General features: G+C 33.9%; 2 protein-coding genes across 2 annotated transcripts in view; one reads left to right on the top strand and one right to left on the bottom strand.

Moving 5' to 3' along the window:
• Window positions 1-8,463: 8,463 nt before the first annotated feature.
• On the bottom strand, window positions 8,464-9,916 carry LOC109101963 (copper transport protein ATOX1-like). Its single transcript, XM_042770701.1, has 4 exons — window positions 9,820-9,916; window positions 9,565-9,637; window positions 9,153-9,302; window positions 8,464-8,720 (listed from the first exon to the last, which is right to left on the bottom strand). Exons 1-3 carry the CDS (start codon window positions 9,823-9,825, stop codon window positions 9,178-9,180), a joined length of 204 nt encoding a protein of 67 aa, XP_042626635.1. The 5' UTR covers window positions 9,826-9,916; the 3' UTR covers window positions 8,464-8,720; window positions 9,153-9,177.
• A 2,922-nt stretch (window positions 9,917-12,838) lies between these two features.
• LOC109101961 (proton-coupled amino acid transporter 1-like) overlaps window positions 12,839-26,139 on the top strand; it is a 32,738-nt gene continuing 19,437 nt past the window's right edge. Inside the window, exons 1-11 of the mRNA XM_042770358.1 lie at window positions 12,839-13,042; window positions 14,477-14,575; window positions 15,733-15,844; window positions 15,924-16,014; window positions 17,091-17,178; window positions 18,487-18,577; window positions 18,926-19,010; window positions 19,470-19,688; window positions 21,332-21,430; window positions 21,518-21,684; window positions 25,701-25,870. Of these exons, the coding sequence (XP_042626292.1) occupies window positions 14,548-14,575; window positions 15,733-15,844; window positions 15,924-16,014; window positions 17,091-17,178; window positions 18,487-18,577; window positions 18,926-19,010; window positions 19,470-19,688; window positions 21,332-21,430; window positions 21,518-21,684; window positions 25,701-25,870 (1,150 nt within the window). The 5' untranslated portion in view covers window positions 12,839-13,042; window positions 14,477-14,547. The remainder of the gene's footprint in view (window positions 13,043-14,476; window positions 14,576-15,732; window positions 15,845-15,923; window positions 16,015-17,090; window positions 17,179-18,486; window positions 18,578-18,925; window positions 19,011-19,469; window positions 19,689-21,331; window positions 21,431-21,517; window positions 21,685-25,700; window positions 25,871-26,139) is intronic.

The raw sequence follows: 26,139 nt of genomic DNA, 5'->3' as shown, positions 1-26,139 counted from the left end.
AGTTGCTCTGTTTCTAGCAAAAAAATAATTACATCAACATATTTGAGGTTAAAATTGCTTTGAAATCTTACCTGTTCATTGTCTTAAACATTCCTTTAAGACAAAATATCCATTACTATGTGTGACACAATGTGCCTGGCATCAAGATGAACACTATATTACAGAATACACACACACACACACACACACACACACACACACACACACAAAAAAAAAAAAAAAAAAAAAAAAAAATACACACACACACACACACACACTATATAGTATATTATAATAAGTTGTGTTTGTATGAAACGAGAGACATAAAAGTAATGCCAGTTTCGGGTACTCGGATGAGGTCCAAAAATGAAGTTGTAAAATCAATGAAGTATTTATTTATTAAATGCCACAATTTGTATTATTTCATTTTAAACATTAATTCCACAAAATTAATTTTGCAATTTTAATTTCTTTGTGCTGCCTGTGGAGTGTACAAATGGTATTAATCTCCATAAACTATGGTTTGCTATGAGCAGATTAAGCCATGGATTTAACAGCACTGTCAGTGATGCTGCAGATCCACTTGAGTGTAAGATTAGATGTAATCTGTGATTATAAAGTGGCCATTTTATCCAACAGTGAAGAGATGCTGAAGTGTTAAAGAAAACCGTGTCGTGGTGAGAACTCTGTATGGGTGAAGAAGCAGAAGGCAGTAGTGCGCACTAGACAAAATACAATAGCACTTCATTTGTATCCTTTTTTTCCTTTACTCCACAGATGACAGATAGACGTGGAGAGAAAACATCAGGAAGATAATAATGGTCAGCTGACAGATGGAACAAATGGACAGAATAGTGAGCAGGTCGTGATTATGTGCCTCTAACTGGATAAGAATGCAGCAGTGTGGGCGAGAGATCCTGTCAGCCGGAGGGGTTGTTAGTGCTTGGTCCAGATCTCCTGGTGACGTGTAGGCTATATTAAAAGCTAGATAAACCTTAGGAATTATGTTCAGGGGCCAGTTGCATAAACTTAGCCTCTATGTTAAGTCAGTGACTTAAGTACACATTTGACCAGCTAGCAGTTAGCCAAAGGGTAATCAGTCTTATTTTTGGATTCAACTAATCTACGCTTTTATGTAACTGAATAAAAAAATTAAAAAGAAAAAAAAAAGAAAATAAGAAAAAAAAAGGAAAAGCTGACTAACTTTTAAGACTAGTCTTAACCTTTTATGCAACTGGCTCCAGGTTGTACTTAAATTCATAAAAATGAAACACGCAAGGGCTTGAATAACATGCTGTCATCAAATAAAATAACATCTTTAATGTTGATAATCATTTTAAGTTACAGGGTGATTTTTATATTTAGACGAATTTTCCTAATAATTTTCATTATAACACTGTGCTTAACCCTGGGTTATCGTCATTCTAAACCCCACTTTTAACCCTGGGTAAAGGTATGTTCACACTCGTAATTTAGAAATATGGTTAGCACTGGTTTTTACCCAGGGTTACTGTATGAAAACCAGCTCTGGAGCATTTGTACAAAACTTGTGCTATACTGCTTTCAACTACAGGTGGAGAGCTGTGGTTCCAACCACATATGTTTGTGATGCTTTTTGGAAATGTTTGTTTGAACTATGGTTTTATATGTAACATCGAATCGTTGAACTATGTTGGTAACAACAGAACTTGCGACTACAGTTGACTAATGATGCTTTCGGGAAACACACCCCTGATATCATCATCACACACACCTCAAATGTTGTTTAAGTCATTCTTAAATGCCTAAGCTGTAACCTGTCATCAAAAAGATTTGGTATAATTGCCTCTCAGAACTGTCTTACATGATTGTTTTCCCAAATATTATCAGGCATCCGCTTCCAAACGCAAGATAACATGACAGCATTTGTTACAGCGTTTTGTCTGCATGTTCTGAGGCGCAAGTCATTTATTACTTAGGAAAAATGAGCACAGACTTCCCTGCTTGTCGCATTTTTGATGATTTTTATTCAAAGAAAAAAAAAAAAGAAAAAAACAAAGAACAATAGAACAAAATGTTTACTAGAGTTTTAGACACCATCAGTATATATAAGATAGAAATGAAATGACTTTAAGTAGAGATATTAAAACCTTTAGGCCAAACAGAAGAACTACAAAATGACCTGTCCTAATTTTCCCTCCAAATGTGTGAACAACATTTTTGTCATCTCAATGCAGCTCATTTTGAATCAGTTATTTTTAAAATGACATTCCTGAAGGCCAGTTATTCCGTAATAATCCCCACAAGGAGCATTCGATACAGAAGACATTTAAAACACTTGACAGCGCCGATGACAAGAATATTAAGAATGGAAATATTAACTCATAAAAATGTCCTTGTGTTGCCACCTCAGCAGCTTTCTTCTGAAATTTGAATGGAATGAATAATCCATAGAGTCTTCCTACTAAACATCATTTAAAGCAGCATTTAATCAACCCCCAGTGTTCATAATTAGCTTCAGTTTTTTGCTCCATCTGTTAAATTTTTAACAGCTAATTTAGCACATAACCGATAACATGTTATAATTTCATGGACTATATAAAATGAGGGCAGTTGTTTTATTTTTTACCAATGCACGCTGCAGCAAAAAAAAAAAAAAAAAAATATATATATATATATATATATATATATATATATATATAATAATACTGTTTATCACTATCTTTGTTTTGTTTTGTTTTGTTTTGTTTTGTTTTGTTTTGTTTTGTGAGTAAAAATACTAAATGACAGACACTAAACTCAACTCTCCACCACAGCTCTCAAATTATTTTGAGCTCAATGAATAAATAAAAGAAAAAAAAAGAATAAATAAATACATACATATGTATATACATATATACATACATAACTCAAGATCCTCACTTTCATATGGGAAGAGTAAATTATTTTTGAGTGAACTATTTTTCAATGAACATTTGCTTATTTTTGATACTTTTCAGTTGTTTTAAGCATAAACATTTTAAACAATTAATTGGAAAAGGCTGTGCTGTACTGCTGTGCTTCTGCTACATTGGATGCTTCTTACCTTGATGAGTGCATGATTGCACTTGTCTCTACCTGTTTGGCATCTCCCTTTAGTCACGTCTTTCAGGCTCAAAATCTTGAGAAAAGAAGGAATTCTTTTCAGTGCCCCATTTGGCATTTATCTGCAGATTTTATCCTTTGCAAAAAAAAAAAAAAAAAAAAAAAGTACTGTTTTCAGAAGCACCAAAGTGAAAAGTCCAAATATTCTATCGAGCAGCAGTCATTTGAGACTGGATTTGGTCAGGACTCAGTTTACTGAAAGGATGCTCAGTCCTGAAACAGTAGCAGTTCATTTGTGAATGCACTGGTGTGAACAGGGAAAGCCCTGTTTAAGCCTGTCACCAAACAGTTGTGTCTTTTATTCAAATCAAATTCATCATGCAATAGATTTACACTTCATTTGTTTCACGCACTAAACTGAGCCTTGTTGAGCATTAAACAGTTTAAACTGGTGTCTGATACTGTATCAACACACTATGAAAGTACTGAAGAATTTGTGCTTTAGATGACCATTAGAGTACACTGAAGAAAAAAATGTTTAATGTTTATTTTCTACAGTCTGTCCTGAGAAAGAATCTAACAGTGATTATGAATCTGTCTGCCCTGCTGGCTGGTCAGCTGAGGACATTCAGACATTAGCAGTGGCATTTAATGGTGCATTTACTACAAATAAATTTTCATTTAAGGCAAAGTATGAATGGATTTAAACATATATATGTTATTTCAAATGTATAATACTGTTATTATATCATTACTTTATTTATTTATTTATTTATTTTTTTAAAAAGATGTTAAATTAGCCAAATAAAAACATTAAATATACATTTTAAGCCATAAAATGTATTTTTAGTCATATAATGTATGTAATTCTATAAACATAGCCTATAGGTTATTTCTTTTATAAGGCTGTCTGAGAACTACTGTCATGTTTACATTTTCTGTAGCAGCACCTGCTGTATTATAAGTAAGTGTGAATTGCTGTTTGCATTTTACTTAAGTAATTTGACATATTTATAAATTTAATATCTAGTTTATTTTGCATCGTGGAAGTAAGCTATTTGGTTATTTTCTTAGAATGTGCAAGACTTTCGATGCATTAGCGCTTGAATAATAACAGTGCAGTAAACGCTAAATCTATATGTGCTCCAAACCAGTGTGCAGTGTTGGGGAAAGTTACTTTTAAAAGTAATGCGTTACAATATTGCATTACTCCCTAAAAAGTATTTAATTGTGTTACTTAGTTACTTTTTATAGAAAGTAATGTGTTACATGGGGACAGGAGAGCTGTCAGTCAATAAATAAGAAAACAAGGTAAATGGCATTAATTAACTGAAAAATAAGTTGTGTGAAAAAAGTAATCTGATTACGTAACTTGCGTTACTTGTAATGTGTTGTGTTTCTGATTCTTGATAAGTTGTTATATAATGATAAGATAAAGCAGCATAATGCACTGTTTTTGTACAGGCAAATAACTTTGCAAGCATCGCTGGACACCTTGCATATTCAAGTTACAAATGGCTGCTGGATGGTGTTAAATGCGAAAATATAACGCTGGACTTTTGTTCATTAGGAATTGATTGGATACTGAAAAGTGGGTATTACGAAACAGATTTCTGAAATAAAGCCTAAAATAGGTTTGGTTAACATTACCCAATAGCCCACACAGCTAAGTCACATAAGTGGAAAGGAACTACTAAGTTATGATTAAAGTCAGGGTTGCCAGGTTTCCACAAGAAAACCCACACAATCGCTATTTAAGACTAGCCCAAAACTAGCCCAATCGTGTTTCGAGGGGGTACCCAGGTAAAAATCACATTCCGGGGGTAAAATACACATTTTTTGGCAGGGTCCCCCTGCTAAAATTTGCATTCAAGGGGATAAATATCATGTTATTGGAGTCTCTTCAAACCCACGGACATGAAAAACAAACAAACAAAGATCACAGTAATAACTTGCTAATGGCCTGTATTTGTGATCTGCAGCATCACACTGAAAACACAGTCAGTCTCTAACAGTGATTCATTACTTCAGAGAAATGAATGGGCTTGAGACAAAGTTCCTGATAGCAATCAAGGATTTACCCTGTACTGCAGATTTGTGTGGTGATACTTCATTTGTCATGCAAAAGAAGAAAAAAGTAATTACTTGTCTTTGTTCAAAAAGGAGGTCACTAGTCCTTGTTGTATACGAGGGGTTTCCTTTCCACTCATGGATTTCTCCAGCCGACGAGAACTGCTGGAGATCTTTTTGACACTTGTTACGGCTGCGAAGGCTTCTCCAGTCACTACACACGGTCTGGACGGCTGAGCATTCCTTGCATTTTCTCTTTTCACTAGCCATTCCAGACAACAAAAGATCAATTGTGTTGACACCACAGTAGCATGAGTGAGTTTCCATGGCAAACTTTGAAAAGAATGGCAGAAGACGGTTTTACTCTTGTCTTTTGGTTAGTTGTTAAGTGATACGCAACTGCAATATTGCTGAATTCTATCCAGACTGGAATCTATTCATGGAGTTAGATGGTATTGTTTCATTAGTAAATAAATTAGAGGACCTCAGAGAGCCCCTCATGACGTTGTTTACCCCTGATGACGGCTCTGGTTCAGTACAGCTGCATTGCCTGTCAGCATGTCTTGTGCATTTATAGGCTACTCCCTTAGCAATTATACCAGCTTGAACAATAGAAAGCAAGCCTCTGATTCACTCTTTCAGATTCTGTTCAGGTAAGAACCTGTTCTACATCAATGAGAACAATTATTACACTCACTGTTATTTTGTGGATCTGTATTCCACACACTAGACAGTGCTGATAATACACAAAAATGTTATTGGTCTCCAGCAAACACCCATTTCTAAAGTAGAAGATGTACAGTCATTTGTACTTTAATGAAACATTGTCGCTTGAGCTGCTCATTGTCATACATTCTTATAGGCAGCAGCTTGATGACTCTGCTTAACAGCATTTTGTGAAACAGCTTTTATGGCTCTTCTTTGTAGGATATCTTTCAATATACTTGCCCAACTTTAATGAAACGGTTTGCTTTGGGGTTTTTTGCATTAGAAAATGTAAATGTTTTTTTTTTTTCATGCTTTTTGCCTTCTTAGATGTGACATATGTCCAGTTTACATTTAACAGAAATCTTTAACTGCAAAGGAAACACATTTTTGAGAAAAAAAAAAAAATTAATAATGTATTAAAAGAAAATATAAAAGAATATGTTATCCTAGTTTGAAAGCTACAATTTATATAGTGTTTAATTGTCTCTCCCATACGCAAATGTGTACAAAAGTATATTACTATGTACAACAGTTATGATATTAATATATACATATATCTGTACAGCTAGGGGCCATTGGCCTGAAAAAGCATGCAGATACCAAATTTAAAGAATGCTGCCTGGAGAAATGGCTTTGTTTTATAGACAGGGTATCATTGCCCCCTACTGGCGAACTGAGTGCAATTAAAAATATAAGCCCAGTCCAGTGACGTTTGCTTCACAAAAATAAAAAATGTTCTTTTGTACAGATATATTACTCCATTAGGAGCTTTAGCACTGAAGCTGAAAATAATCTCAAAAAGTGTTTCTTCATTCATCAAGGCTGCAGAGAAAACCCCCGTAAAATTATGAAATATTATTGCATTTTAAAATAATGATTTTCTATTTTAATATACATTAAAATATAATTTATTCCTGTTATGCAAAGCTGAATTTTCATCAGCATCATTACTCCAGTCTCCATGATCCTTCAGAAATAATTCTTAAGTGCTGATTTATTAAAGTCTTGCTGCTTAATATTTTTTTTGAACCTGTGATACTTTTTTTCAGGACTTTTTGATGGAAAAAAAATTTATGAATAAAAAGAGCAACATTTATTCAAAATATAAATATTTTGTAACAATATACACTACCATTCAAAAGTTTGGGTTCAGTATTTTTTTATTTATTCTTTTGAAAGAAATTAATGCTTTTATTCAGCAAGGATTAGTTAAGTGGATAAAAAGGTGATAATAAAGACTTATAAATGCTGTTCTTTTTAAATGTTCATCAAATAATCCTGAAAAAAAAGTATCACAGGATATACAGTGCCCTCCATAAGTATTGGAACAGTAAAGACAAAATTGATTTCTCTGCTGTGGAGTCAAGACATTTGCAAATATGATTAAAAGATGAATATGCGACAAAACTACAGAATTTCACATTTTATTATTAGGTCTTTCGACACAAACATGTTTTACCAAATAAAAAGGACAGCACTTTTAGAGTTCATCCCACTATTTGATGTGAGCATAAGTATTGGAACAGTTGAATTTAAGGCAGATGTGAAAGATTAAAAGCGAATATTTAGTTGCAGATCTCTTTTGTGCAATCAGAGCAGTGAATCTGTGACCCATAGACATCAGCAGACTCTTGGTCTTATGCTTTGAAATGCTTTTCCCCAGCCTTTAATGCAGCCAATTCCAACTGTTGCTTGTTTTGGGGAGTTTCTGTCTTTAGTCTCCTCTTCAGCTGGTGAAATTAATGTTCAATTGGATTTAAATCTGGAGATTGATTTGGGCAATTTAAGACTTTACATTTCTTTGCCCTGATAAAGTCCTTGACTGAACTGGCAGTGTGTTTTGGGTCACTGTCCTGATCCAATATGTTTTGTTTTTCCTATAGTTCTAATTGACTCCCTCTTTTCTTTTAGCATCTAAATTGCTTGCTTTTCTTTCAGAGTCGGCTTCCTCGTCTTCATCCTGGTTTGTGTGTGTCATCATCGAATGCAAGACTTAGAATGCAGAAGCAATGGATATAACTGATAAGACACATCCCTGCTTTTAATATCTGAAGAATTAATGCAACAGGACACAGCTGAACACTTAGAAAGACCTGTGAGGCAACTGTTCCAATACTTCTGCTCACATCACATAGGGAGATGAAACTCTAAATGTGCTGATCTTCTTAGCTGGTAAGACATCTTTGTGTTGAATCACCCAATAATAAAATGTGACATTCTGTAGTTTTGTCTCATATTCACCTTTTAATCATTCCAATACTTATGGAGGGCAGTGTATATATTATTAACCTCAGAATTAACCCCTCCGTGAGGGGTCTAATATCAGCCTGAAGGGGTTTATTCTGAGATAACAACCGGCTGGATGTACATTATCCCTTACATATTGGAATAATTTCTGAAGGACAGCATGACACTGAATTTATATAAATTTTCTCATTTTCATTTAGTTTAACTTGACGTTTTAAAATAACTAAAACTGAAAAAAAAAAAAAAAAAAAAAAAAAAAAAAAACTTATGGAAACCAAACCTAAAATTTTTGTAAACTATAATCTAATTCAAAATATTAATAATAACTATAGCAGAATTTTAATTTAAACTAAAATAACACTGGTTATAGCCAAACACACACAGTTTTCTTTCCTCTCAGTGAATACAGGAACCTTTATTTGAAGTTCTAGACACTTATACAATTACAAGTATGTGTGGCAGGAAAACAACCACATTGTAAACGGTTAGATTTCAACATTCTCATAATACAGATGATATAAATCAGCCTGCTAGCTGCTCTTCAGGAGGCCCCGCTGAACAGATTTCCTTCAGTGGTCCCGAAGATATGTAATAATTTGTTTGATGTGTGATGTACGGTCCAATGAGGGAGTCCCACATCATCATTTTCAAACCTATTAAAACATATTTCAAAGAACCAAAGTAGAGCTGAACACAAGTCCACTTTACATCATTTCAAATGCAGTATATGTGTGTTGCAGAAATTAAAGAAAAACTAAAAGCTTCACTACCTGAAAGCAAAAAGGAGGCCATGCACTCATAATAAATATATCCAGGTATATTAGAGTATAAAATATACAAAAGCAGACACACTTGATTTGTGCGAGCTTATCAGGAGGATGGAAACTGATCATAAAACCATTATGTTACACTGTAACATTAAAAAACAAAAAAACTTTGGACTTTCAAGTAAGTCTTGAGTCTGATCACAAGACTGAAAACTCTATGACACTACACTAATATTGAATCAAAAGATATTCTATTAGATAATGCTTGTTTGTTAACAACAAAAGTATATATTTGAATTACAAACAGCTGCTTCTCACCTTAGAGTTTGTAATGTAGAATATTTTATTTCGGACCGATGTAGGTCACAGTTTTGCCAGTCTTTTTCAGTGTTTCCAGAAGGACATCCGTGTCTTTGTCCGACTCGATGAAGACCTTCTTGTTGGGCAGATCAATGTCAAACTTGACATCTGTTGAGAAACACCCTGAACTATAAACTATGACAAAGACTCCTACTATATATATATATATATATATATATATATATATATATATATATATATATATATATATATATATATATATATATATTAGTTTACTTTGATGCATTTAACCAAAGTAGTTTCACTTTCACCAATATCAGGTTTGAAATAGTTTTGACAGGTTAATAAAAACTGTCTTACAGCAGGACTGTTTGAAGATGTCTGAAATCTGAAAAATTCAAAAGCATACCCAGTTTTGTAAGCACTCGAGTGACCGCTCCAGAGCATCCTTCACACGTCATGTCAACAAAAAACTCGTGGGTCTGTCATGAGAAAAGAAATCATCGGTTCTAAAAGAGAATCGATCAGCATTCACCAGCTAGCTACAAAGCGAAGTGTCTGGGGAAGTATGCTAAATAAAAAGTGATTTCAGATGCCCAGAGATTTGCAAGCAAAATATAAACATATCTTTATGAGTTATATTGTAAATAAAATGTGAAAATACCGTCATGATCGATCAGATTGTCGCTTCAAGCTCAAATGAATCACTGTTGCTGTTCAGTCAGATGACTCACTGTTTAATTTAGGGACCATCTCTAAATTACTATTTCCTTACAAAGCGTTCATTTGATTAAATTACATTACATTCATTAAATTACATTTCAGAATACTCGTAATCAGATTACAGTTAATTTTTTATTGATTACATTATTTCATATTATTCACATACTAGCAATAAATTATTCATAATTGATTGATTCTCCCTAATTCCTCTTTTTTCACCTATTAAATATTTATTTTTAAATTGGCCTACCGCTTATATACATTCAGAAAGTTTTCCAGTTTTGTGGACGGTCACTAGTCAGGTGGATATACCGTATTTTTCCACTGGATTTACAAATATCATTTAAGGTGTTTCAACTTTGCATTAACTACCGATGAACACATTAATGTTTATTTGAATTATCACACAATAGGTTATTTAATCACGTATTATTTTGTCTTTTGAATGACAGTCGGGACTGAAAGTGTGTCACAGTCAGTGAACACTGACCTCCAGGCCGAGGCTGGTCTCTCAGCAGTGGAACAAGACACAGATTTGGGATACGAATTACATGCAAATATTTTAACACAACAATGATACCAGTGATATACAGGTCCTTCTCAAAAAATTAGCATATTGTGAAAAAGTTCATTATTTTCCATAATGTAATGATAAAAATTAAACTTTCATATATTTTAGATTCATTGCACACACCAACTGAAATATTTCAGGTCTTTTATTGTTTTAATACTGATGATTTTGGCATACAGCTCATGAAAACCCAAAATTCATATCTCAAAAAATTAGCATATTTCATCCGACCAATAAAAGAAAGTGTTGTTTTTAATACAAAAAAAAGTCAACCTTCAAATAACTATGTTCAGTTATGCACTCAGTACTTGGTCGGGAATCCTTTTGCAGAAATGACTGCTTCAATGCAGCATGGCATGGAGGCAATCAGCCTGTGGCACTGCTGAGGTGTTATGGAGGCCCAGGATGCTTTGATAGCGGCCTTAAGCTCATCCAGAGTGTTGGGTCTTGCGTCTTCTCAACTTTCTCTTCACAATATCCCACACAGATTCTCTATGGGGTTCAGGTCAGGAGAGTTGGCAGGCCAATTGAGCACAGTAATACCATGGTCAGTAAACCATTTACCAGTGGTTTTGGCACTGTGAGCAGGTGCCAGGTCGTGCTGAAAAACGAAATCTTCATTCTCCATAAAGCTTTTCAGCAGATGGAAGCATGAAGTGCTCCAAAATCTCCTGATAGCTAGCTGCATTGACCCTGCCCTTGATCAAACACAGTGGACCAACACCAGCAGCTGACATGGCACCCCAGACCATCACTGACTGTGGGTACTTGACACTGGACTTCAGGCATTTTGGCATTTCCTTCTCCCCAGTCTTCCTCCAGACTCTGGCACCTTGATTTCCGAATGACATGCAAAATTTTGCTTTCATCCGAAAAAAGTACTTTGGACCACTGAGCAACAGTCCAGTGCTGCTTCTCTGTAGCCCAGGTCAGGCGCTTCTGCCGCTGTTTCTGGTTCAAAAGCACACGCCTGTGCACGGTGGCTCTGGATGTTACTACTCCAGACTCAGTCCACTGCTTCCGCAGGTCCCCCAAGGTCTGGAATCGGTCCTTCTCCACAATGTTCCTCAGGGTCCGGTCACCTCTTCTCGTTGTGCAGCGTTTTTTTGCCACACTTTTCCTTCCCACAGACTTCCCACTGAGGTGCCTTGATACAGCACTCTGGGAACAGCCTATTCATTCAGAAATTTCTTTCTGTGTCTTACCCTCCTCGCTTGAGGGGTGTCAGGTCGGCAGTCTTACCCATGATTGCGGTTTTGAGTAATGAACCAGGCTGGGAGTTTTTAAAAGCCTCAGGAATCTTTTGCAGGTGTTTAGAGTTAATTAGTTGATTCAGATGATTAGGTTAATAGCTCGATTAGAGAACCTTTTCATGATATGCTAATTTTTTTTGAGATATGAATTTGGGGTTTTCATGAGCTGTATGCCAAAATCATCAATATTAAAACAATAAAAGACCTGAAATATTTCAGTTGGTGTGCAATGAATCTAAAATATATGAAAGTTTAATTTTTATCATTACATTATGGAAAATAATGAACTTTTTCACAATATGCTAATTTTTTGAGAAGGACCTGTATAATCTATGATGCTGATGATTGTGTTCCAGTGACAACAGCGAATGGAGTAGTTCCACATAAATCATAAATAAAACTGCATAATGCATGAATTAATCTCGTGACATATAATTGCCTCTTGCCTCTTGTACATTCCTGTGTATCTTAATATTTTATTTTTATTTTTATGCACATTATTTTCCACTATATATTTAATTCTACAGTATACATCTTTTTTATATTTTATTCTTATATTTTTATTGTTTACTTTTATTTCATTCTTTAATAGCTATATTTATGTATATTTTCTTCTGTGTTGTATTCTTTAATAATTGCACTGTCCATGGAGCGGACCTGACTCACATTAGACTGCTGATTATATATGCTCTATATAATTGTGTATGTGACAAATAAAAATCTTGAATCTTGAATTAATGCAGCAGAGCTAATACTAACAAATGTGACATTGCAAGAGCTCAGATGTTATCATTCTGACACAAAAAAATGACACACAGACGTAGCCAACATGCACAGAAAAAGGAGTGCAGCAGATCAGTGCAAGATTTTTAGATGATCCCTTGTGTTCAAAACGCCCCCTTCTTCCAGAAACTTAAATAATACATTTAAATAAAATTAAATATAACAATAAAACACAATAAAATAAAATATAAGATAAAATAAGTTTTATATATAAATAATGTTTTAACATAATTTACGATCTTTTTATTTTTGTCAAAGCAGCAATACTGCATTTAAATAAAATGTAAAAGTTAAACTCTTAATTTTAAGTTCAGAAACACAGAATTATTAGTCGTGTTTGTTGGTTTGCCGAGCAGAAGTGAAATCAGCTGACCGACACGACGCTGATGGTCACGTGACTGGAGCCGCGGATAAACGCTATCTCAGCAGGAGTGCCGTTTCAAATCATAGCACGTCAGCTCATCTGTGCGCTCCTGAGCTCTCATAGCGCGTCCGGGATCAGATATGGACTTTATGAGGTCTATATAGTAGGTGTACATCGTTTAACTGTGCTTACTGTAAGTACAAACCTGTCATTTCATGTAGCACTACATTAGCATACAGCACAGCTTCTGTTGTTGTTGTTGTGACAGCACTGACTCCCGAAGGACATATCACTGGTTATTTATGAAATTATTGCTATTTATATGTTTACTCTTTACGGGTTATTGTCATATGTCAGTTGTTATACAGTATTCAGTTTATGTGGCTCTCCTGTTCTACATTTACCTGGTTATGTTTGATAATTTCACCGTAAGCTTTCATGTGTTAACATTACTTAACAATATCAGTTTACATGAACAAACAATCCTTTATTAACATTAGTGTGAATTGCAATATGTGCTAATATATTTTTAAAAGCAAACATTGTTATTAGTTAATACACTAATTGAATGAACTACATGAACCAACATAGAACAGTTTACTAGCATTTACAAATATTAATAAATGTTTTATGAAATGAGTTATTTGTTGTTAACTCGTGCTAGACATGGGAGCTTATTTATTGCATTTATTACATTATTTATTGCACAGTGTTTCAATACAACTTTGCATGTCAGTGTCCTTTCTGAAACAGTTACAACTAAGAAATGTATTTTTACTTTGTTGATTAAGACTTCTATTTAGAGCTTGTTTTTTTTATGCAACCTGTTTATTAAATCTACATCAATACCAAGTGAACTGCATGGTCATGAAAGGCTTTTCTTTTTCTTCTTTTTTTTTCTATTGATCTGTATTTCTATTGATTTGACTTTTACATACCAAGACTTTAAGTAGTCAATGGGAAATATGTTCAAGGCCACTCCAAAGTTAAACATTGATTTTAGCTTTGACATGCTTTGCATTATCATATGATAACATGGTTGTCTATGCGCTAGCAAAAGAACCAAGCTTTCTTTTTTAACGTATAACATTCACAGCTTCAGGTTATACTTACTTTGTGTGATGGAGGAGTATTTGTAAAAGCTAAGTCTTATTGTTGGTGTGTTTTAATATCTGTTAGCTTTTATTGTTCAGTGGCTGAGTTTTCTGAATCGTATCAGATGCTTCTGCAAATGTGTGGTTTGGAATAGTTTCTTTTTGACTCGTACGGCTGGTGTGTTTCACCCTCATGTCTTCAGCACTATGAAACAGAGTATACAGCTTGTGTTTACAGCTGACATAAAAAGCATATTTGACAAATAGTTCATAATCGTTTTTCTACATGCGTAATAATACAGATGGTGGCTGTGAATGATGTAGTAGCTCTGTGAAATTCTCACAGCTATATATTAAAGTGTCAGATATAACTAATGTAGATTGCATACTATCATTTGGCATATTTCAAATCCTGATGTTGTTTTCAGTTCCAGGAGATGATACAGAATATAATGATGCAGAAAGGGCACGTTGTGCGTCATTGGTGTGTTCTGGGAGGGCTATTAACTCTCTTCATTTGTCTGCGGTCACAGAGCCTGTAGATGCAGGGAAGCTTTTGATCAGTGAAGCTATCAGTGGCAAATTACACCCCACCAATGCAAGCATGGCCTCTGATATCAACTATCAGGACGGTAAACCAATTTCCTTTTCATTATGTGACACTGATGGTTTATCTTATTTTATTTTATTTTATTTTATTTTATTTTATTTTATTTTATTTTATTATTTTTTATTTTATTTTATTTTATTTTTTAATTGTATTTTTTATTTTAATTAATTAATTAATTAAATTTAATTTAACTTTATTTTATTTTATTTTAATTTTGCTAAGCTTAAAATTAAAAAAAATAAAAAAAATTGGTAAAAGATAATGCCATAAATTAACAAACATACAATAAAGTTTGAAGATTTTTTTTTTTTTTTGAAAGACATTGATCAAAAGTGATCAAAATGTATCATGGTTTCCACAAAAATATTTCTTCAGCTGCAAATCAGTATATTAGAATGATTTCTATTTGTATGATTGAGATACTATTCTTTTTTATTATTATTTGAATTTGTTTTTATTTTTAACTTTTTCTCTTTTCATTTTAATTTTGAAGTTTTAGTTATTTTTGTAGTTTTCTTTTTTCCTTTTTTCTTTTTTAAATGTGTCTATATAGTTAATAATAATAATAATAATAATAACCCTGCACTGAAGACTGGAGTAATGATGATTAAAATTAAGCTTTGCATCACAGGAATAAATTACATTTGACAATATATTAAAATAGAAATATGTTATAATTGTAAATAAGCTTTCCATTGATGTATGGTTTATTAGGCTTCAACAATATTTGGCCGAGATACAACTATTTGAAATCTGGAATCTGAGGGTGCAAAAAAAAAAAAAAAAGATACTGAGAAAATCATCATTAAAGTTGTCCAAATGTATTCTTAGCTATGCATATTACTAATCAAAAATTAAGTTTTGATATATTTACAGTAGGAAATTTACAAAATATCTTCATTGAACATGATCTTTACTTAATATCCTAATGATTTTTGGCATTAAATAAAAATCTACAAAAATACAATGTTTTTTAGGCTATTGCTAAAAATATACCCCAAGTGACTTAAGACTGGTTTTGTGCTCCAGGGTCACAAATGACTGTTTTTACTCTATTTTTGATCAAATAAATGCATCTTTGAAGAACACAAGAGTCTTTTTTCATAAACGTTTGAAGGATAGCGTATGTGTTTTTTGTTCGTTATGTGAAAGCTATATTTGTGTGTGTGTTGCTCCTAGGCCCAGACTTTTCTAGAAGAGACGAGAGCCCTGCTGAAGATGAGCCCATCCATTCACCCGGTTCCCCACGACAGACAGAATATGAACGAATCGGAGGAAGAACAGGATCCTCGTAAGCACTGTGATCACCTTTTAAAACTTTCATGTTCATAGGCCAGTTTTAATTTTGTGTTATTATGTTTTTTGTTCAGGTTTCTTCAGACCTTAATTCATTTACTTAAAGGAAATATTGGTACGGGACTCCTCGGCTTGCCTCTGGCTGTCAAGAATGCAGGACTCGTGGTAGGACAGAAAATTTAATTTGGAGATGAACGCTCAGGATGTTATGTTTTTAAATGTTCTGGTTGCCTTTGATAAAATCATACATCATTGCTTTAAAATGTGTATTGTTGCACGTACGCTTCTCTTTGAGATTTTATCCTGTTGTTGTTTGATTGTGGCAGCTGTAGTATGTACTTATCTACTTATATCATGTGTGCCTTTCATTTTCGTTTCTCGTAAGTCTTGTGATTTTTAAAAGCCTGCACACCTAGGACAGGTTTTAGTTTTTGAAGAGAGAATGTGTTTGTTCATGTGTGATACAGCTGTCATGTGGAGCAGCACATACAGTACATGCATTCATTAATAAAAAGAGAGAAGCTACAGTCAGGGTGCACAATTGTTGCAGTTTTTGAGGTTTAAGGAAAAATAAATTAAGTGTATATTTTTATTTTTTTTATTTTTATTTTAATTTTTTTTTTTTTTTTTTTTATTTTCTGAATTGTTGAATTTTAAGTTTTTTGAATTTTTTGTTTTTTGTTTTTTTTGTTATGGTTGCATATGTTTAATCAAAAATACAGTAAATCAGTAATAATGTGAAATATTATTTCTACTTAAAGACATTTTTCTATTTTAATATATTTTAAAATGTAATTTATTCCTGCGACCCAAAGCTGTATTTTCAGCATCATTACTCCAGTCTTCAGTGTTACATGATCCTTCAGAAATCATTCTAATATGCTGGTTTGCTGCTCAAGAAACACTAATTATCAATATTATTATTTTTGTTGATAGTAGCACAGCTGTTTTTAACATTGAGAAAAAGAAGAAATGTTTCTTGAGCAGCAAATCAGACTGAGGAAGACTGGAGTAATGATGCTGAAAATCTAAATGAGATAATTAGATCAGTTATTAAATCAGCAGAAGAGCCGTGACCAGCATGTTGAGTGCATGTTAAAGCACTCCATTTCAGACTGTTCCTGCTGAGCTGTGTTTGAAATTCATGTTCTTTAAAAGACTTTACTCCAGCGAGTTAATGTTATAGTTGATTAAATGCTTTATCAATGGTTTGTTATTCTCCGTCTCTTCTCATGCTGCAGCTGGGGCCTTTAAGTCTTCTGGCTATGGGTATCGTGGCTGTTCACTGCATGAACCTCCTCGTGAGATGTGCACATCATTTAAGCGCAAAGTAAGAATAAACAGCTTGAATGTTTTTAGAAATATTGCCCCTCATGTTCTTGACAAGTGTTTTTGATCCCTAACATCTATTTTTTCTTTTTTTTCTGTCATTGTGAATTTTAGTATAGTTTCCTTTATCATTTGCATTAGGCCTTCATAGTTACAGTGAGATATTTATTCATCTCTGTTAATCTATCTATCTATCTATCTATCTTTTTTTTTGTATTTGTGTTTTTTTGTATTTTTTCTATATATACAATACAGGTCAAAAGTTTGGAAACATTACTATTTTTAATGATTTTTGTAAGAAGTCTCTTCTGCTCATCAAGCCTGCATTTATTTGATCAAAAATACAGAAAAAAAACAGTAATATTGTGAAATATTATTACAACTTAAAATAATAGTTTTTTATTTGAATATACTTTAAAAAAAAAAAAATTATTCCTGTGATGCAAAGCTGAATTTTCAGCATCATTACTCCAGCCTTCAGTGTCACATGTAACATCCAGTCTATCACATGATCATTTAGAAATCATTCTAATTTTCTGATTTATTATGAGTGTTGGAAACAGTTCTGCTGTCTAATATATTTGATGAATAAAAGGTTAAAAAGAACTGCATTTATTCAAAAAAAAAAAAAATTCTAATAATATATATTCTAATAATATATTTTCTTTACTATCACTTTTTATCAATTTAACACATCCTTGCTGAATAAAAGTATTGATTTTATTTAAAAAAGAAAGAAAGAAAAAATTACTGACCCCAAATTACTGACCAGTAGTGTATATTGTTATTACAAAATGTTTATATTTTAAAAACATAGCTTCTACCTTTTTTTTTTTTTTTTTTTTTACTTTTTATTCATCAAAGTATCCTAAAAAAGTATCACATGTTCTGAAAAATTATTAAGCAGCAGAACTGTTTCCAACTTTGATAATGAATCATCATATTAGAATGATTTCTAAAGGATCATGTGATAATGATCCTAAAAATTCAGCTTTGCATCACAGAAATAAATGATAATTTAAAGTATAATAAATTTAAAAAACAATTATTTTAAATTGTAATAATATATCACAATATTACTGTTTTTTCTGTATTTTTGATCAAATAAATGCAGGCTTGATGAGCAGAAGAAACTTCTTTCAAAAACATTAAAAATAGTAATGTTTCCAAACTTTTGACCTGTACTGTATATATATAATCATTTATCCATCCACGGTCTAGATTTAAAGTTATGTTTGATTGGTCAGGAACATTTTTTAGTATTTAAATTTGTGTTTTTTTTTTTTTTTAAATGAAATATTGTCTATTAGATGGGCAAGCCCTTTCTTTCCTATGGAGATGCAGTGGAGTATGGCATGGAGAACGTGTCGTGGCTGAGCAGACACTCTTTGTGGGGAAGGTACAGTAACTGAACGTCTGTGTTTCAGTGTTTACAGGGCAGTTTTTAAATTCAGCACTATGTTAAAGTTGACTTACACTTTCTGCTGTTCTCACCATGATCTTTAACCGTTTGTCACATGACTCTCAGCACCTGATCTCTGTGCAACGTCACTGTTTCACACCTTGCACATGATAGCACACATACATCAGCCATGCATCTGTTAATCTGAAGATGTAAAAGTATTTATAAAAAGAAAAAAAAAAATCTTACTGACCCCAAATCTTTGAACAGTAATGTATGTGTGATTAGTGGGCAGTTTGTCTAAACGGCTGGATTTGTGACCTGTACGTGTTTTTTGGCTTTCAGGCGTGTGGTGAATATGTTCCTCAACATAACCCAGCTGGGCTTCTGCTGCGTTTACTTTGTGTTCCTCAGCGACAATGTCAAACAGGTAAGAGAGCTATAAATACAGAAGAAGAGACATTTGTCAGATTTCCAATAAAGGTTTTTCCCACATTAAAATAATACTCTTCAGAATCACACACGGCATAATGTCCTTTATTGTCATATAAAAAATATGAATCCAGAGAAAACAGTAGTGTTCATGTAGGCCAACTGATAGTATTTGCTAGATTTAATTCACAGTGAACTTCTAAACTTTAAAAGCATAATATATGTTCATTTTAGATAAAAGCTTTTGTAAATGCATCAGAAATACTGTGAGCAAATGTCTTTACTCACCACAAGAGGGCAGCAATGTGCTTTAGTGCGCTTAAGTTTGCCACCCCCAACAAAAAGATGTTCTTCCTTTCTATAATTTGAACTTACAAATTTAAAATTCTCTGTCAGGTTGTTAAAGGAGTATTGTTACTGCCATAAAAGAATCTTTCCATTTGCTTGCATGTTGAAGGTGGTTGAGACTGCAAACGGGACGACCGGGAACTGTCACAACAACCAAACCGCAGTGATTGTCCCCAGCTACGACTCTCGCCTCTACATGCTCTTCTTCCTGCCCTTCATCATCGTGTTGGTGTTTATCCGCAACCTCAAGTACTTGGCTCCTCTGTCGTTGGTAGCAAACATTTCCATGTGTGTCAGCCTGGTCCTCATATACTACTACTGTCTGACGGTAAGACACACTTAAAATGGTGTTTTAGTGTATGGCCTGAATTTCTTAAAAGTTACGTTTCATATATTGCATCATTATTTATAGTGATTTAGTGTCATGTATGATACGGTAGCCCACAATACAACATCCTGAGTCGGCCAAAACGTATTTGAACACTTAAGCCACACTATATATGAATAGCCTATAGTGTATTCATATATAATACATATAACATTATATATGCATTAGATAATAAAATATTAAACAAATGTTTGTTTATTTTAAACGCATATGTAGCACAAATACACTTTTCAAATGGAATGTAACAAAAAAAGTTTGTTAGATTTGCAATGATACAACAATAGATACTTTGCTCCAAGCAGTCCTCAGGACCAAGGCCTCTCCCCGGGCTGCTGATTGAGTCTCAGGTGTTATGGATGAAGAGTTAAGTGTCGATGACAGGTTTCAGGGTTGTTTTTTAGAGCCCATTTCATATTGAACAGCTTTAAAGGCTTTAAATCAGGCCCTCCGCCTGTAATCAACAAGGCAGCTGCTGAGAAACAAGCAAGAAGGTAACAATGTTTCAGTGAAGAAAGAAAATTCGTCTTTCTTTGTCTAGCTGGCTCGAGATTGCAAATTGGTTTGTTGTTTTTGTAAAGAGTCAAGGGTTTCAAAAATGCTGGACATAAAGCATTTCCTCTAAATGCATCTTGAACCAGTACAATCCCTGTAAATTTATACTGTGAATTGTAGTCATGATTTCATTTGTATAACATTTCTGCTCCAAAAATAATTTAAAGATCTGATTTATGCAATGTCCGAAAAGAGACTTTGTAAATATTACATAATAATGCATTATTTCATTTTTCATTTTTATTTTATAACATTTCTATTATATAATATTATCACAAAATTTGACAAATGTAAATATTTACAATGTATAATTAATAAAATATTTTTTTATATATTTATAATTTATTTGATTGTATAATGAGTTTGGGGTCATTTTGGGTTTTTTTTTATTTTTTTTTTTTTTTGTAAGAAATAAAAACTTTTAAGGGTGCATTAAATTTATCAAATGACAATAAAGACTTTTAATAATTTTACAAATATTTCTATTTCAAATAAATGCTGTTTTATTCATAGAAATGTATATTCATCAATAAATCCTGAAAAAAATAAATAAGTATCATGGTTTACTGAAAAATATGAAAGCACAACTGTTTTCACCATTGATAATAATTGATAATGTTTATAATGATGATATAATGTTTCTTGAGCAGCAAATCAGCATATTAAAATGATTTCTGAAGGAACGTGATACTGAAGCCTGGGGTAATGATGCTGAAAATTCAGCTTTGTTTCATAGGAATAAATTATATTTTCAAATGTATTTAAAAAGAAAATGGTTATTTTAAACAACAATAATATTTCAAAATTTTTACTGTAATTTTGATCAAGTAAATGCTACAGAAAAAAAGAGAAAATGTTAAACAGAAGCATTTTTATCGTCCCAGACTTTGGGAGTCCACTTGATAATGTTTAAAAATTTTTACTGTAATTTTGATTTTTTATATATATATATATATATATATATATATATATATATTCAAAATGTCACAGACTGTCAGACATTTTTTTCTGTTCCTTCTTTGCTTTGTCAGAATATCCCATACCCTATCAACCTCCCGCTGGCAGGAAGAGGAGTTGACTATCCTCTCTTCTTTGGAACAGCAATATTTGCCTTTGAGGGAATTGGAGTTGTAAGTTTTTCTTTTGCTCTGATATTTTGTTTGTCACCACAGAAAAATTATCAGAAAAAAGACAGTGTTGTAATAAATATTCTTCAGTTGGTTGCTCTTGATTGTGAGATGCAGAATCCCAGAAACTTCACCACGGTCCTGTATCTTGGCATGGGCATCGTCACCACCCTCTACATCTCCCTGGGCACCATCGGCTACATTGGCTTCGGAGAGCATATCCGGGGCAGCATCACTTTAAACTTACCATTGTGCTGGTGAGTGCCTGGAGAAACCTAAAAGAAACCTAAATTGATTTTGAGATTGTGTTGGTGGGTGCATCACTTTAAACTTACCATTGTGCTGGTGAGTACATTACAAAAATATAATGCACAAAAGCTATCCTGATTTTTAGGATGGACATGAGACTAATATCCATGCACTATCATGCTAAAAAATAAAATAAATAAATTTCAATAAATTATATTTTAAATAAGTTATGTTCTTTGAACTTTCTGTTCATTAAAGAATCCTGAAAAAAATGTATCATGGTTTCCGCAAAAATATGAAGCAGCACAGCTGTTTTCAACATTGATAATAATAATAATAAATGTTTATTCATATTAGCATATTAGAATGATTTCTGAAGCATCATGTGCCACTGAAGGCTGGAGTAATGATGCTGAAAATTCAGCTTTGATCACAGAAATAAATTACATTTTAAAAAATATTCAAGTAGAAAACCGTTCTTTTAAACTGTAATAATATTTTCACAAGATTGCTGTTTTTATTACTGTTTTACTGAAGACTGAAGTGTTGATGCAGAAAATTCAGCTTTGCATCACAGGAATTGCATAAATTACATTTTAAAATGAATAAACGTAAATATTTTAAATTTTAATAATATTTCACATTATTACTTTTTTACTTTATTTTTGATCAATTAATAACAAAAAAGTTTTTAGTAGTGTAACTAATAAAAGTGCACAATAATAAACACTGTAATAATATTTATAGTATTTTTATATTTTTAATATACCAAATCTATTCACACCAAGTCCAGCCTAACCTTTCAATAAAAAAAAAAATAAAAAAAAAAACAAATATATATATATATATATATATATATATATATATATATAATATCTGTGTGTGTGTGTTTATTTTTTTCTAAGTTTTGCTGCGATTTGGTGTACTAGAGCTGGGAAATTGAAGGGAGTTGATTTCAGATTCTCAGTTTGAGACTTATTCACTTCAGGTGAATACACAGAAAGCATTATATACAGGTCACTGAGCCCATGTGACAAAAAAGCTGTCTGAAACTACTAAGGAACTGGGAACAGACCCAAATACACCCATTGACATCACTGTTTCCTGCTGACAAACTCAGGTGCAAAGGAGAAGCTGTGGACTCTATGCTGAATTGCAGAAGTGTCCGTCTTGTTTTGCTATTACAGTTTAGTGCTTGTTGTGTCACTCCAGACACAAATGCTTTTTCAGAATCAGAATCAGAAACAGAAAGTGCTTTATTGCTAGGGATGTTTACACATACAACGAATTTGTTTTGGTCACAGAAGCTTCCACAGCACAAACAGAATGACACTGACAAGATACAGATAATAAAAATAGGATAAGTAAAAAATCGCATCATATGACCCCTTAAGACAATGCAGGGATCCAGTACACTCATACTGTACATTCAGCTGACTATATGTCTGCTAGGATACTCACCAAGACAGGCCTTTTAGAATTTTTGTGAATTTGTCCGTTCAAGTACAAGACTCTATATTTGCACACTCTCTGAGACGGGTTTAGTGCTTCGGATGAGCGCACACACAAATCTTCCCACTGTACGCGCAAGTTCTCATTTGCATCTTCTGGCTCTTGATTGTTTAAACTGGCAAGGCTTTATGAGTTTAGTTTAAACACAGATAGCAACGTGTGCTGTTCAGGTCTCACCTGTGCACACATGCTATCAACACCCGGGTGATTGCAGCATAATAGACTGGTCATATTGGTCACAGCACTTGCATTGAACAAACTATACAATGAGTGACTGGTTTGTCCAAGGTTTTTTTATTTATTTTATTTTTTTTATCACTGTTGTTGTAATGTATTGGGAAGCCAGAATGCGCATCCATCGACAGAAACATATATTAGCCGAACTCTGTCTGTTTTGCGTGTTGTTATTTTTAAGAAGCCGTATTACAGATAAGTTGTCAGATTTTAAGGTGCTGTATGTAGGTTTGACACCGAGTGGTTGAACTAGATATTGCAGTCCAAAATCAAAATATTGGAGAGAGTTTTTTTCACCTGGTCCCTCCTCCTCAGACGTGACGCATTAGTGTGTATTTCATCATTTACTATGTCTGATTTTGTTTTAATTCTTATATGAGTTGTTTGTATTGTTATTTGTTTGGGGTGAGTTGGCATGAACTGGGTGCCGAGATACAATTGGGTAAACTGGCAGTGGATGGTTTTCACAAACCAAAACAAGAGACTGACATTCCGGCCCGGAACGCACATTTTCAAAGGAGAATAACTGACTGTAGCATTGTTTTTCAGATAAACAAATATGTTAACTTATAGCATGTTTCTTAAATATCTGCAAACATATTGTAGTATTTTTATGCTTTAGTAGTCAAAAACTTCTACAGCTACAGCACCTTTAAGTTGATCACCGGTGCAAGTGCGTCCTGAACCATGGGTGGAGAATGGTACGGTTATTTTTTTTTTACAGAGAACCGTTACACCCCTAGTTCCTCCAGAAGTCCACTTTCATCTCCACTGTTTTGAGCGTGTTCAGCTCCAGGTTGTTTTAACTGCACCAGAGAGCCAGCTTTTTAACCTGCCACAGGTCTCTGATCATTTAGTCCTGTAATTTTGGGACTCTGCACAGCTCCAGTGATCTGTTGAAGATCTGTGTGAAGATGGGAAGATGGGGGTCAGCTGGTCAGCACAGGTTTTTAGACAGGCTGGTGTAACACCATCTGAGCCTGGTGCTTTCCTTCTCTTCTGTTTCCGGAAGACCTGACATGCATGTTTTTTGCAGACCTGAAGTGCAGGAGGGGGGTTGCTGGAGGTGTTAATCGATCCATGGAGAGAAGGTCAGAATGGGAGTGAGGTGTGAGACAGGGTTTTTCAAACCTGCAATAAAACTCATTCAAATCGTCAGCCAGTTGTTGATTCTCTACAATGCTGGGAGATGGTGTCTTGTGCTTTGTGATGTCTTTCGGTCCTTTCCATGCTGATGCAAGGTCAATGGCAGAAAACTGGTTTTCCAGCTTTTTGGAGTAGCTCCTCTTAGCCACTCTGATCTCTTTTGTCAGTGTGTTTCTGGCCTGTTTATACAAGATTCTGACCCCAATCCTGTAAGCATCCTCTTCTGCCTGACGAAGCTGTCTGAGTTTTGCTGTGTACCATGGTTTGTCACTAGCTGTGTTTCCATTAACCTTCAAACTGCGCATTTTGAATTTGAGATTTGAATTGCGGATTGATGGTAAGACATATGTTTAGACATAAATTTTTATTATTTAGATAAAAAAGTTTTTACGCTTGCATGAGATGCTTTTTCAGGCAATTCGAAAAAGGAATATTTCGCAAAAAAAAAAAAAAAGTTTTTTCGGTAGTAATAGTTCGCATTTCATAAGTTTAAAGTCATATGATCATTCCTCGATGTAATATAACCTCCAAGAAACACTTCATATGTGGCTGCTCTCAAGTATAAGGGGCTTTCCCTGCCATTAATGCTTAGACTATTTACCCTGCACACATCTGCGGCACGTTACAGCTCCAAAACAGCCAACGGAGCTGATCGCTGCCGCTCTAGTCAACGTTTGTGATACCAGTCGCACCACAGCACGTCCCAAAAGCTGCTCTCCATGCTGCTTCTGTCAAGATACACACATACGCCTCCTTCGATTAGATATAATGGCTAGTGTAGCCAAAATCCATCAAAATCCGTTGCTATGACTTATCGCGAGAGTAAAAAAATTAAGTTTTAGTCGCATAACATCAGTTAATGGAAACGGCGTCATTTCGCAAAACTTTTTTATCGACATTTATAAAATATTGCCAAAGTTTCATCAACTAGTAGCTAGCCAAGAGGTAATCAGACTTACTTTTTGGTTTCAAATTAGACCATTCTCCCTTTTTATAACTTTAAAATGTTATGACCAGATGACTAACTTTGTAAGACTAGTCTAAGTGGTTTATATTCAGTGATTGTGTGATCAGTTCGACATCAGTGGCTGCAGAAATAAAAACACGTGTCTGTCTGTCTGTCTGTGTATAGGTTATATCAGGCCGTGAAGCTGCTTTACTCTTTTGGGATCTACATCACTTATGCGCTGCAGTTCTACGTGTCAGCAGAAATCCTGATCCCGCCGGCGGTGGCACGTTGCGGTCCCAGATGGGCGTTGATGGTGGACCTCAGCATCCGCGTGGCTCTCGTAGTCCTCACATGTAAGTCTTGCTGCTACAAAACACCTTAAAACAACCAAAAACCTCTTCACTCCAGCAGTCTTTCAGCTAAAACCATCAGCCGTTGAGCCGCTTGCGTCAAAAATCAGGAGCGTTTTCAATGGCTCATTTACTTCTGCACGCGTTCATGCGCTTGTCGAATTGTGGCTCAAGGTTGTTCAGCCACTTCACAGAGCATTTGTCATTGTTAGAAGTCTATTTTTACCTTTTGTCACTTTTTCTGAAATAAGCCGGACCTTGAACACAACAGC

This window comes from Cyprinus carpio, chromosome A14, assembly GCF_018340385.1.
Source record: "Cyprinus carpio isolate SPL01 chromosome A14, ASM1834038v1, whole genome shotgun sequence".
Classification (NCBI taxonomy): domain Eukaryota; kingdom Metazoa; phylum Chordata; class Actinopteri; order Cypriniformes; family Cyprinidae; genus Cyprinus; species Cyprinus carpio.
The sequence above is the reverse complement of the archived record's forward strand: the minus strand, read 5'-3'. Positions and strand labels throughout refer to the sequence as shown.

Coding starts and splice junctions, on each gene's coding strand:
- LOC109101963 (XM_042770701.1), bottom strand. Junction 9,303..9,564: donor TCGAGTGCTTACAAAACTGG/GTATGCTTTTGA, acceptor GTTTCTCAACAG/ATGTCAAGTTTGACATTGAT.